The following is a 14,172-nucleotide window of genomic DNA, read 5'->3' on the forward strand; positions in this document are numbered from 1 at the left end:
ATAGACAGAAGTAACTTTAGCAATGGGAAAAAACACTTATCACACAAAATCCTTATACTATACAATATTTGTACATTACGTTTCCTAATGCACTACAGTGGTGAAATCTAGTGGTGAAATCTATCCACAACCTGTAAAGGAGGGGGTTGAGATAACAGAGTTATAGAAATAGGCAATTCTTCAGAGTTAATTCCCTAACTTTCGAGTTCAACCCTAAGAAGAGTGGAGCCTTGTGCTCAACAGTACAGTTGTGCGTAAAAATGCACGATTGCACAGGTGAAGCAAAAAGAGGGTCTTCGTCTGAGGGCTTTAGCAAGTCAGGAAAGGGCTTGAGGCGATGAAGAATTGGTTTCCACTATTCTAGTAGGCCCTGCCCTTGGCAAAGCAGTGTTCAAGTGACGAGAATAGCTAGGGAGAGCAGGCTAACCCAGCCAAGTCTGAATACCTTTTAAGGGATACTTGTGCGTAAAAGTGATTGGTTGTAACAGGGGTCCACCAGTAAGTGATGAAAGTACTCACCGACCCTCGGCACAGTCCGGACCAAACTTTGCCAGTTTATTCAAGGTTGATAGTAGGTTCGAGTCCTGCAGTTTTGCGTCGCTTTGGCTGTCAGCGGCTGCGGGGGAGAACGATTGTCTGTAGCGGGACAGTTGCCTTTTGTCAGCTTCTGAAGGAGGTATGAAGAAAATGTTGGTGCAGCAGGCTTCAGGGCACAGGAGAGCAGACCAGCTAGGGATCTACAGCGACCATCACCAACAGGTAGTGATGCGGGAAACACAGATGCGGGCACCTTAACGCACTCTCCTAATCTGGGATCCAGAGTAGCTAGGCATGTGAAATTCGGCAGGAGAATGCATGGGACCACAAGCAAGCAATGTCCCAAGTCTTGGGTTTACACTCAAGACGGCGGCGGTTCTGCAGGATACCCTGCGGTAGAGCTGGACAGTACACTGGATGGACTAGGAAAAGTTCCAAAGTGGCATGTTTGGTGGGTAAGCAGATGGCGCAGAGTAGTTGTTACCACTACTCCAAAGGGGCGAAGCACCTTGGCAGGCCTTCTTGATCGAAGAAGAAAGCAGGGACCCGACAGGACAGCAGAGGGCGAAGGGTGCCAAAACCTTCCAAAGCCTCCCAGCCGTTTCACAAGTCTGTTTCTTTGTGTAGGAGCTTGGCTCCTTCTGTAGTTCGGTGAGAACTCAGGTGATTGACCTGGAATGGATGCAGAGCCCCTTCTCTTATCCAAGATTAGCTTCGCGCCGAGGACTTCCAATAGAAGATCTGCTCTCTTGCAGGCATCCCAGTCGTGGATCAATCATGGTTCACGGTGGTCTCAGTAATTCAGGCACTACAGACATGCTGGCACTGGTAGTGTGAATTGGGACCAGACAGTCCCAACCCGCTTCTTGGGCACACACACACGCGACAGGCAGAAGCCCGTGAAAGCGATTGTTTTTTATCTTGCAGGAGGCTGCATGCCAAAATGAGGAAAACCCGGGTTACTCGACCGAGGTGAAGGCAAAGGACAAAATGGCCATGGGACAGAGCAAAAGACTTTGTGGCTCAGCCATTTTCGGACCTGGCCACAGTCTTGAACCAAACGCGATAAACGTGTTGAGATTCAGTAAAAAGAAGTAATGTATTATTAAAAGTAACTGCTGCCACAGGTTTGTCCCAGGCACACTCGTACAATCACCAAAAAATCCTTTGAGGGTGTCTAGGACCATAAAACACAAAGGGACCCCAGCACACTGTACTGGAAGGTACATTGTGCACTGTTAAAAGGTTACCAAGAAATAGCAACATAGTCAAAGACTCAGGGAAACATAGTTTCCTAGTACTGACAGTTTGAAGAACGTGTCAGTTTCCCCATAAAAGATGAGCAAAAGCCAAGGGGAGTTCAGCTGAAGGCTGGGCTCCACGTAAAAGTCAGGATAGCATAGCCAAATAAAAGCAAAAAGTTTGGGGGGGGGTCCATAAAAGGAGGGAAAATTGCACATAAATGAAATCTTTCCTAACAGCTGCTCGCTCTATCTACAGTCAAGTTCTGCGGGGCCAGCTAGGTCCTCTAAGCTCTTCCCCCTTTCAGATCTGGAGTGTTGTGTCCTCCAGCTGCTTCTATGACGTCTCCTCCTTCTGTGCTGTACAGCTGGTTTAGAAAGGCTTGCAACATCCCCCTTCAGGGTCGCCTGTTTCACCCCAGCTTCCCCATTAGCCGCATGTGGGTGTCATTCATTTAATAGTTGTGCTTGCTTTCCTTTTTTGTCCCCATTTATGAAGCTTTGGCTTCTTCAGGAACAAACAGTTAGGTTAATGCTTCTGAAATTGAAGCCAATTTGACTTTGTTACATGCACACATTTAATCTGACACCTGGCCGAGAAAACTGGGCACAATTGTGTTCCGTCTTGGAAACAGCTCCTGAAAACCAGTGCTGCCCCATCCCTGGCTGCTTTCACCATATCTCTAAACGTTTGCGCTGTTCAGTCCTATTTCTCATTGACTACCGTGTATCTGCACCGGCATGGATTTTCATGCCCGTGCATGGGTTCCGCCTACTTTATGCATTAGCATAAAGCAGGAAGACTCCATAGGGATCCGTTGGACAGCTCTCCCTGCCATGCGAGTATGGGAGACATGTCAGGGAGGGTTTCATTGTAATTGTGAGCGCTGCTTGCCATGCAAACATGGCAAGCGGCGCTAACAATGAAAAGTACGCGCTGCCTGGCAGTCCAGCATGTAGGACAGCGTTTCACCACTTGTGCAATGTGTACTGCATATTTGAAGGGCAACCGGTGGACACACGCTTGTACACTGCCTTTTGCCCTTTACATTTGCACCCTGCAGTGCAAATGACGAGAACTTGGCGGTGGGGAGTCGCTTACATTACAATGTAAATGTAACGGCTCTCCTCTGCCAAATTACTAATTTTAGGAACATGAGTCCCTCAGAGCTTTTCTGGCTCAGTCAGAAACCTCTCATGTCATTTGCAGTGAGCATGTGTTAACCTTATCAGTCTTAAATACAAATGTAAAGGTTTTATAATCGTTTGCATATTTTTGCTTGTGCTTGAAAAGAAAGGTTGTCTAAATGCACAAATGAAAATCTGCATCTCGAGTATGTGACTGTGTGTGGGTACCCTTAACAATTCACCTCTCAGTGTCTGCCAGCAAATTGGTTTCCCCTGTTTTCACGCATGTCTCTGTTGCAGTGCGTCTGTCAGTTACAGCCACTCTGGGAGTTCTGCCCTTGACATTCTTAACTACGTTGCTGATGCCCTGATCAGTCCTGTCACTTGCAACCATGTGCACAGCATCTTATTATGCAGTTACTTCTCCAGGTGCAAGCATGGCCTGTGGTTGTCCAATTGCCCCACCTGGCTCTTTATGCACTTGACCTGCACCCATGTAGAAGTGCATCTTGAATTCTGTTATCTTTAGGCTTGGCCTTTAATACAGGAAGCCTTCCTTTGCTTTGGTCCATTAATGCTACATACTTTTAGGGCATTCCATTCTTAAATGTTGGTTATTATTATCATGGAATTTATTGGGCACAGACCTATCTTCAGGAAGCAGCAGAACAATCATAGAGGGAAGAACTTGGTGATGGAAACAGAGAAACAAGGAAGCTGGGAGCTAACAGGGGAGCGGGAGGGTAGGCACGGTGGAGCAAGGGATCTACAAGTAGACAGTGGAGGAAACCTTGGAAAGCAGAGTAGCCAGTCTTAGGTAGGGTGGGCACTGGAGGGTGTCTGGACCTAGGTGTTCGAGAGGAGAGGTTGTGGTCAATGGACTTAGATCTGGATATGTTGAAGGAGCAATCTGGAAAAAGGGCATGCCAGCTCTTCAGCGGCCTGTTGACTGCATGTGGTTGGCATTTGCATATGCACAGAGATGACAGATGTCCAGATATACTTTTGTTGTGGATACAAACGGCATTTGTTCACCATTCCCAGTAAGATATCCGCAAGTACATCAAACCACAATTGGAGAGTAAGATACGAACTAGACAAGTTTAAGAAACTAACATATTAATGATTTGGAGGCCCTGAAGAAGCTCACACATATAGTTCATATACTAGACAGTGATACACGCGTGTATGCCAGCTTTATGGTATGTTATTAATGAGATGTTTTCTTCGTGACTCAACAGGTCCTGAAGAATTACTCTTCTTAAAATTGTAACCTAAGGATACATGTGTCCTCAGGAAGGCAGGAGTTGATATTTTTCATTATGAATGTAACTCTTTTTATAACCCTAAATAAACTAGTGCTGAATAATATATTATGAATTTCTCATTGAATAATGTTATTGCATATACTGTCTATAGCTGTGGCGAGGGTCTCGCTGCTCCTGGGGACAGGACAGTTGAATATGGGGAGGATCTGGTTTCCTTGGGATATGATATGTAGGCTGAGGAGCACACTACAGCTAACCCAGACTGAGTCTGAGTGTTTATCTCTTCCAGACTCACCCCAAGAGGTTTCCATACCCGTGCACGATGCATTCCCGAAGCCAGGCCAAGTATTCAGATAAGGTTGTGACGCTGCACTACCCCCAAACAAAGGTTTCCCCCTTTGTGGGACCCCCCTGGAGCCTTTTCTCTGTGGTTTAAGGAGATCACCCCAAACCTACAGCGCTATCAAAGAGGTCTGAGGACAGGAGCACAGGTGTATAAGCCTCTCAAAAGGTTTCCATTACAGGGCTCACAGCCTCTGAAGGGGCTAAGTCTTTATGGGCCCATAAGGGTGGGAGAGATTAAGAGTATGGGTCACAAGCCCTTACACCTAATCTAAATGAAGAATGGGCGATACCCTCAACTCTTACAGCTCCCCCAAAAGTAGCTAAGACATGTTCTTATGGTGCTCATAACAAGAGCCAGAACTGTCCTCCTAACCCGACAGTAAATCCAACCTTTTAACAGAGGTTCAAGCCTTGTGTTCCTGTGCTACATCTGCTCTACTATTGGCTGGTCTCATGCATGGGGCCATCAGTCAAAGAAGGGAGACCCCCAAACACATCTAAACTCATGCTCAAGAGGTTGTTCATCCTGGTGCTGCAAACTATGGACTTATATAAAGGGACGGTCAGAAGAGACTCCTGTATTGAGCTGTCAGGCCAGTTCCTCGGCTGTGCATGTGTAGTATAAAATGTTTTTATTGCCGCAAGTGATGCTATAAATATTTGTTCATGCCTGACAGAGTTAGTGCTGAAGCTGTGTATATCCAAAAGGGTCGTTTTTGTTTTCATTTGACTGTACTATCCCCTCCTCTCCATTATCTGGCTATTATTGTTACTGTATCTGCACTAACAGCCTGTCCCAAATACTTATTCAACATGCTTTGACAAATGCTCCAGTCCAGTCGATTAGCACATTGGGGCTGCCAAAATGGCATGAGTCACGCTGGCAAGGACTAGTTTCATTACATGGGATTGAAAGAGCGGAGCTCGGACCTGAACACATTGGAGTTACTGTGGCTCAGGGCCGATGTGGCGGTTTTTACCACCTTAGGCCAAGTGCCATTTTCTGCTCCCTCTGCCACTTGCAATGTAGCCACATTTGATACTTGCAATTTGAGAACCAATTTGGCCCTCTCGTTTGATGTTGTTGCAAATGGCTGCTTACTATTGTCTTATCCAAGGCCCTGTTAGGGCAAGAAACTAGTTAATTTTAATCTTTGTGCACAATCTTATGGATGATGGTTTTTACAGAGTCCACAGGGAGACCTCTTTCAGAATGATTCAAGGCAAGATGGCCACCCTAACTTAATGGTGCTGTATTGTCAGAACAGTCATTGTGAGGGAGAGAAGTTATACTTGATGCATGCCTAAGTGGCCCTTACCCATAGCTCTCGACCATCAACAGAAGTTGGAAGGGTGAGATGTTGAAGTTCATGAAAGAAAACATTTTGTTTTTACACATGTGTAAAAGTTAATTTGGAGGGGGGCACCGGCTCTGAATTCTATGAAAGGAGACAAATAATAAGCTAACTGGCAGAAGACAGTAGTAAATGATGAAGGTGAATTGAATGAGATACATTTTATCAAGGAGTTCATGGCACAATGGTGAAGAGTACCAACCGGTTCTCCATTTACTTTACAGCTGTGAAAATCAAAAACCTCGAACTGTACGAGGATAAAGTGGCTGTTAAAACAGAGGACAGACTTCTCATCCGCTGCCACTACGAGACAGACGGCGTGGTGCCACCTGGTGCTGTGCGGGCAGAGTGGGACGTCATCAAGGCTGACGATGGATTGCACCTTCCAGTGATCCGGGCTTTAGACTCACTCGTGGTACCGTTGTCGCAACCCAACCCTTATGCCGAGAGAGCTCAGATGTTCTTGTCCCTTCTACCCAACAAGAACTGTTCCCTCGTCATCAACCCCACACTAGAGGACGACAGCGGCACCTACCAGGTCAAGATGTTTCTCGACGACGAACCGTACAAGGAGGCTCCGTCCATCCATGTCCACGTCTACCCGAAAAATGGAGCAAAAGGTAAAAACAAAACTTAATCACATTTTTCATAGTTAGGTTCATAGTGTGATAAATTTTTACATTTTGCATCATCATTTGTTAACTGTGGGCCTCATTCCGAGATTGGAGGTAGCCATGGCGCCGGGTCCAGGTCCGGTTGGATGGGGACTTACCGGGTCATTCCGACCCTGGAGGACCCGGTAAGTCCCCATTCAACCAGCCATTCCCCTTTCCCATTGAGCCCCCATAGGGCTCAATCGGAATGGCGAAGGCAGTAATTATGGGCCTGCTAATAGCAGGCCCGTAATTAGCGCCCTGGTCCCTTAGAGGGACCCGTAAAGGATGTGTGGTCAGACCCCATGTCCTTTACGGTTCCCGCTAAGGGACCTCGGAATTGGGCGGTAAGTGATTACCGGCACCAGTCTCCTTACCGGTGTCCGGTATCCCCTACCACCCAACTCATAATGACCCCCAGTGTCATGGGTGCAGTCTTTAATTCTTAGTTTTGTCCTGGAGGATAATTCACCTTTTATGATTCCTGGGAAGGTATTTAAATTCCAACCTGCAAATCCACCATCATTTGAATGGCTGGCAAGGAAGTTGGAAGACTGATTCAACATCATGGGGGTTCTTTAGGAGTCACACAGGGTTGCCAAATGTACACCTTATTTGGACCAATCTACTACAGGATCCAACAAGGAGCTACTGCTTCCCTGGCCTCCTGAGGCAGGCAGGTATATCAATTCAGAGCTCATCGATAAATCCAATGTTGTCACATGGGGCTCTTTTGAATGCTGTTCATATACATTTGTATGATGGTGTGCGATATTCTTAATACATATATTCCTACTCCTCAGGCTTCAAAGGTTATGTGATATCACACCTTCTGTATTGATTGTTATATAGATAAACAATCAACCAATGTGTTTCAAAGTGCTTCAAGGAGGGAGGGAACATGGGAGAATACAGTTACATTCTTAAAGTCCTTGAAACAATACAGAATGAGAAAAATAACTATCGTAATAGGCCTGGCGACATTTCAGATAGTGCAGGTGCATGGAACAGTTAAGGCAAAGAGGGAAGGGAAAAGAAAGAGAAACAAAACAAGCAGTAACATTACTATGCCTGACGACAATTGATGTAGTGCATGAAAAATAACAAGTTTAAGGGGAAGGGGGGATTGGAGTGAGGGAGAAGGAGAGGAACAAAACAAGCTACTAGCAAAAATAGGTCAGAGACAAATTTTATAGAGCAGGGGGGGCGGTCGGAGAAGACAAGGAGGGAAGGAGGGGAGACAGACAATCTGCTATCAAACGGCACGGGACAAATGATAAGAGTAAGTACACAGGACAGTGTAAAGATGGGGTGGAGGAAGGGAGGGCAGGGAGGCTGCGAAGCCAGGCAGCTATGATTACTATGCCTGACGGCAATTGGAATAGTGCCAGGCTTAACAGGAAAAGGAAAAAAGGGGGATAGGACAGGGGAGGCAAAGTGGCTGCAAAGACAGGCAGCTATGGATTTAGTAAACCTTACGGCAGTTGCGGTAGTGCCGGAAGTTAACAAGGGGGCGGGGAGGAGGGAAGAGTAGGAGATGATGGAGAAAAGAGTGGGGTGAAGAGTAGGAAAGGAGCAAAAGGAAGGGGGGATTCGTGGAGGAGGGAGGGGGCAGACAGGCAGTTCAACAAGGGGCAAGGAGGCACAACAGACTCTTCTGTGTTCATGGCAAAGGTCAGTGTTGCCACTTCCTGTGATTTCATCAGGTTGGGGTCAAAGGTTGTGTTATATCACCACTATTCCATGATGTTGGTGACATAGAGCCAGTGCTCTAGTGAACAGAGATGTAATATTATTTGTATGGGAGCATGGTGACGAATATCTCGGGTGTGCGTACCAATTTCCTGCGTAAAATACATGCTTTGGAAGAACAGACTATGATCTTCGGGTTCCAGAGAGGCTTTATTAGTGCTATATGGCCCATGCGGAAAAAACACATTAGGAGGACCAGAAAAAAAACAAGAAACAATAAGGAAAAGGGTATGTGATTCGAACGTGAAAACTTGTTAAAAACCAACATAGAATTTGAAAAATAAAAACTTCACAGAGAACGTTCAGTGGTCCACACAATCTCCTGTGTGCTGCTTATCTGATTAATGCAAGGCGATTTCATCAGAAATAGCACTGATCACTATCTCGCTTGCTACACTGAGAGTGCAGTGGCAACAAAGCAAATCACTTCTACACTTGCCATTCTTTCAAAGTTTTGTTCCGGACTTTCAGAAATGGCCGCCCAATCTATGCGCAGTAAACCCACACCTAAAGCAGCCTAATGCTGCTCTGATTGGCTGGAGCCACCTTCATCTTGGCAAATGGAGTAGCTGGCAGGCGAACTGTGGCCCCCCCTCACCAGGGCCCCACTCCTAAGGCTCCTGTCTGAGCCTGTCCAAGCATGCACAAGCCACGATAAAACTGGCTCTCCTTTTCAACTGTATATCTAACCACAACACTGATAAACACCCCCTTTTCTGGTAAGATTCTGTCTCCATATATACACCCAGATGTATTCAAACCGCCTAAAGCACTACTCTCCTCACTAACACAAGGAGCACAAACCTTGTACCCTTTCAGTCTAATGTTTCTACTTGCGGCACCACTACAAGGGCCCACCTACAACAATGAGATGAACTTGTTGCGCCCAGCAGACAATATCACACACAAATGTGCTCCCCAGCCTGCACTCACATAGGCTCTGTACCCATCCACGGCAGTGCCTCACAAGCACCTTCCCAAATGACTCCAGCTATGTGTGTACATGGAATCTAGTTGTGTACCATAACCAAACTCTATCTGTATTAAATTGAATCGAGCTGTATCTTTAAGCTCAATTGAATCTAGCTATGTTTTTAAATTGATTTTAGTTGTGCTGTAAATCAAACTTAGCCGTGCTTTAAATTGATTCTAGTTGTGTTCACAACTCACACTCAAACATCCACCGGCTGACCACCCAGCCCAGTAAGAGAAGTAGCGTAGATCACAAAACTCCTTGCTGCTCCTTGTTGCCTCGCCGCTGCGGCCCCCAAATACCACCAGCCTACTAATATGCACTGCCCTTGTCGGCCAGCCAAGATTATGAATCTGTATATCAAACTACACTTAAACCTGGACCCCTCCACCTCCCCCACCAAGGTGGTTCCTACACTGCCAAGCCTAACAACACAACCACCATCACTACCTTGCCCCTGCTCTCCTACCTACTACCCATCCTCCACACACAATCCAACCCATGACTCTTGACCCACAACAACTCACCCATACCATCCTAGAAAGCAACAACCATCCTCGCCATCAACTCATCCCGTCGCCTTTCAAGCTAGCCCAACGCAACACACCCTGCACCCATGCCTCCACTAAGCACACCAAGCCTCAACTCAGTTTCCTACTCCCCCCCATGTTCCCCTCCCACCTCATCACATTCTACCCTCCCAGCCAGCACTGCATGCCCCCTTCCCACTCCCCATGAAACCGTAGACTAACAATGTTGCTCACCCCAACGCTACCAACTCACCGCCCCTCTCACCTAAGAAGGACATCCACAAGAAATCATCTACTCGGCCTGTGCACCCAAACCTCACCAGCCAAACACACACAGTAAACCTAATACCTCCCAAACTGCACACCCACAACCCAATATACCCCCATCACCCCTAGCAAACACAGTACACATTAACCCCACCCGAACCCACTCCAGTCACAGTTCTACACCAGCTACCACCACCCATACCCACACAAAAAGAACTGTCTCCATGCCTAAACTCATTCACAGGGATCCCTAGCCAACTGCCCTGTGCCGCTCCTGCCTCAGCCACCCTCCCACCGAGCACCAACAACTTGTCACGATCCATGCCCCTGACCCCCCCCCCTCAGGTATAACAGTCCCCTGGCAGCAGTGGCCTTAAAACTCCATCAGAAACATGCATGGAGTCAGTCCTGGCGCCTTCGGCGCCAGGCTTATTATCAGGTATAAAGCAATACCAGTTTTGGACCTTAATCCAACATGGAGGCCTATTGCACAGCTCAGTTCTTTAGAACCAAGCCATGCGATCTAGAGTTTTGGCTGTGGCTGGGCCTGGAACTACTTCACCTAGGCTATTTAAACCACACCCAAACAGCAGAACACGCTTTGCTTTATTCTGCAGTCCTGCAGTGTGACGCTCACCATGTCCAGCTCCTGCTCATCTGCTTCTCTCGTGGCCCAATCCTGAAGCCCTAGATCTGGATTCCATTAATAGCCTGGAAGAACAAGAACAGCATTAGCGAGCAAGAACACTTAACCTGTGAAGTAACCGGCCTTGAACCCATCCTGCGCTTCGCTTACGTCGCCGATCTCCGGGTTTCACCGCAACCTGCAAGGGAGAAAGAACAAGGTCAGCATTAACAAAGCACTTACCTGGGCAAGCAGCGCTTCGATCTCTCATCACTCTGGAACATCACCGCAACTTGCACAAAGAAGAGAAGAGAACACAGGTTAGCAATTAACATCAATAAACAGCGGAGCGCTCCGCGCATCAATAACTCACCGTGGTCTTCGCCATCGGCTCAGCAACTCCGAGATCGCAACCATCCCTGTGAAAACAAAAAGAGACATTGTTAGGGAACAGCATAGTGGAGCAAGACGCCAAGAAGACAGAGAAAACAGAGGGAAAGAAAGAGACTTGATTCCCCCCGTAATCCTCGATAGAATAACGTTGTTCGTTTCTCCTCAGGCTACCCAATTTCAACGACAAGTCTGTTAAAAGTGGCGATATATGTTAACAAATCTTGGCTGCCTTGGCGGAGGGACAGAAGTTGTTATCCAGAGCTTGGCCCTGGGTATGTCGGGCAAACAGCTTCCCCATCTCCTGTTGAAACCCCCTGAAGAATAAAGACGGAAAAGACATTATAACTCACCTGGAAGACAGCAAGCAGAGTCGGAGTCACAGCCGGTCTGGACCTGACATAAGGGCACACGGACCAGTGAAGCAACTAGGTCCACGGAACGCCTGCACCAACCACGCGCCCCTGCACAGAGACGCAGGACGCAGAGTTCAACGCACAAAAACCTAAGGTGAGCAATAACCCTAAGGGAGGGGATTTGGACCAGAGGGAGGTGGGAGTCCACCCATCACAGAACCAGTATCTTAACCCTCCATTCTCATGTTACAGGTGCTACCCAACGTCTGGCACATAATCAAGCAGAGAGGGGTCCGGGATAGTGCTTAGACCTCCATCCAGTATCGTGTGTCGCCCCTGTGGATACCAGGTGAGCGTAACAGAACGCGAAGCCTTAATTAAAAAATCCACCTGGGCGTCATGGAAACATCAGAGACTGACCAACTAGCCCAGTTACTGGGAGAATTATGGGCCGAGGTACACTCTGCCGCCAAGAAACCAAAGCCCTTAGGAGGGAGTTGATTGTCACCAAGGACCGCACCGATGAATTAGCCAGACAATTGCTCCAAACACAGGCTGGGCAGGCTCTGTTGCCAGGAAGTATTCGTCGGTTTCAGCCACATCCGTCAATCCAGTGCAGGTGGTCCTCCATGGGGCAGTTCCATTGGACCCACTGGAACGTTTTACCGGGGACCCAAGAAAATATACAGTTTTCATGAACCAGTGCCGCCTCCATTTTCTTTGTATACCCGGAGCCTTTCCTAACGATCAGTCGCAGGTTGGCTTCATTCTGTCATATCTGAGTGGCAGTGCTGCGGATTGGTCCATACCGTTAGCAAGCCAGGATGACCCACTCCTGCGGGATTTCAGGGGGTTTCAACAGGAGATGGGGAAGCTGTTTGCCCGACATACCCAGGGCCAAGCTCTGGATAACAACTTCTGTCCCTCCACCAAGGCAGCCAAGATTTGTTAACATATATCGCCACTTTTAACAGACTTGTCGTTGAAATTGGGTAGCCTGAGGAGAAACGAACAACGTTATTCTATCGAGGATTACGGGGGGAATTGAAAGATGTCCTAGCTCAGGTGGTAAACCTGCCGAAAGACTGTGCAGAGGTCATCAACCTAGTGGTGCAGCTAGACCACAGGCTGCAAGATCGAAGGACAGATTGAGCCAGAATGGAGAATCGGACTGTGTATCTATGATCAAAGGAGAACAGTCCGCGTTCATCAGAAAACACTTCGGAACCCATGCAAATTGGGGGGGGTACGGAGCCCATTAACCCAGGCCAAAAGAGACAAAAAGAGACAACAGCAATTATGCCTGTACTGCGGGAAATCGGGTCACTTCCTGGGGGAATGTCCCTAAAACCCCCTAGGAGAACAGTTGGAGCTACAGAGAAAGAAGGAGGAGAACAAGAGTTGGAAAACTTCCAGGCCCGGCAAGCGTAGAGGTCCGTTTGTCGAGCGAAGGAAAAGAACCACAGACCTCACACCTTGCCCTGCCTGTGATTTTGATCAGGCATCAACAACCATCTCGGATGCATGAGGCATACATAGACAGCGGAGCCATTGGTAACTACATAGACCAAGGCCTGGCAACAAGGATGGGGCTTCCCCTCTATCAGAAAACGACAACTGAGAAGGTCACCACTGTCGATGGCACGGAGATAACTTCTGGTCCTGTAACTCAAAGCACAGCAGAATTGACCCTTCTGTGCCAAGAAGGACATCGGGAAGCCATTGCCTTCGACCTTATCAAGGCCCCTCAGTTCCAGGTGATTCTAGGGATGCGGTGGTTGGTGGCTCACAATCCCAACATCGACTGGTGAGCCAAGAAATTAGCCTTCTTCAATGAGTGTGCTCATGCGTGCTACCAAGTGGAAATGTCATTGTCTGACCCAGAGATACCTGTCCAAGATAAAGAGGCATTGGTACTAGCTGTAACAACTACACTACCAAGTGAATACCATGATTTTCAAGACGTTTTCCAAAAAGAACAGGCTAATACCTTACCCGCTCACAGGCCATATGACTGTCAGATCGACCTCGTACCTGGTGCACAAATCCTGTGTAGTCGAATTTATGTACTCGCCGAACCTGAAAATCTCCACTTGAAATCATATCTGGACCAATACCTGGCAAAGAGTTTTATCCGCCAATCCAAATCCCCGGCAGCCTCACCCCTATTCTTCGTACCCAAGAAGGAGGGGGACTTGAGAACGTGCATCGACTACTGCGCACTAAACCAGGTAACAGTTAAAAACCGTTATCCTCTACACCTTATCCCAGAACTGCTGGACCAAGTCAAGGATGCCAAAATTTACACCAAATTGGACTTCAGGGGGGTATATCATCTTGTGCGTGTAAAGAAAGGAGACAAATGGAAGACTGCCTTTCGTACTAAGTATGGGCTGTACAAATATCAGGTGATGCCCTTTGGGCTTTGCAACGCTCCCGCCGCATTCCAGTACTTCATGAACGATGTACTACGGGAATTGATCGACGTATGTGCCCTAGTTTACATCGACGACATCTTGGTGTACTCCACTTCTAAACAGGACCATGTCAGGCACGTTCGCTCCGGCCTTGCAAAACTCCGACAGCTCCAGCTATATGCCAAACTTGAAAGTTCCTTGGTTTTGTCCTCACTCCCAGAGGCGTCCGGATGGATATGCACAAAGTAGACGTCATCCTTGGCAGGCCATCACCGTCTTCAGTCAAAGGTGTCCAAAGTATACTCGGCTTTGTGAACGTTTATCGCTGATTCATC

At 47.6% G+C, this 14,172-nt stretch overlaps 1 protein-coding gene across 2 annotated transcripts in view; it reads left to right on the forward strand.

The window, feature by feature from the left end:
- The window catches only part of LOC138493377 (uncharacterized), a 340,393-nt gene that overhangs the window by 126,655 nt on the left and 199,566 nt on the right, over nucleotides 1–14,172 (forward strand). For both annotated transcript variants that reach the window (XM_069620416.1, XM_069620417.1), the window contains exon 2: nucleotides 6,099–6,494. In XM_069620416.1, the coding sequence (XP_069476517.1) occupies nucleotides 6,099–6,494 (396 nt within the window). The remainder of the gene's footprint in view (nucleotides 1–6,098; nucleotides 6,495–14,172) is intronic.

The sequence above is a fragment of the Ambystoma mexicanum genome, chromosome 10 (assembly GCF_040938575.1).
Source record: "Ambystoma mexicanum isolate Mex_15411 chromosome 10, UKY_AmexF1_1, whole genome shotgun sequence".
Lineage (NCBI taxonomy): Eukaryota > Metazoa > Chordata > Amphibia > Caudata > Ambystomatidae > Ambystoma > Ambystoma mexicanum.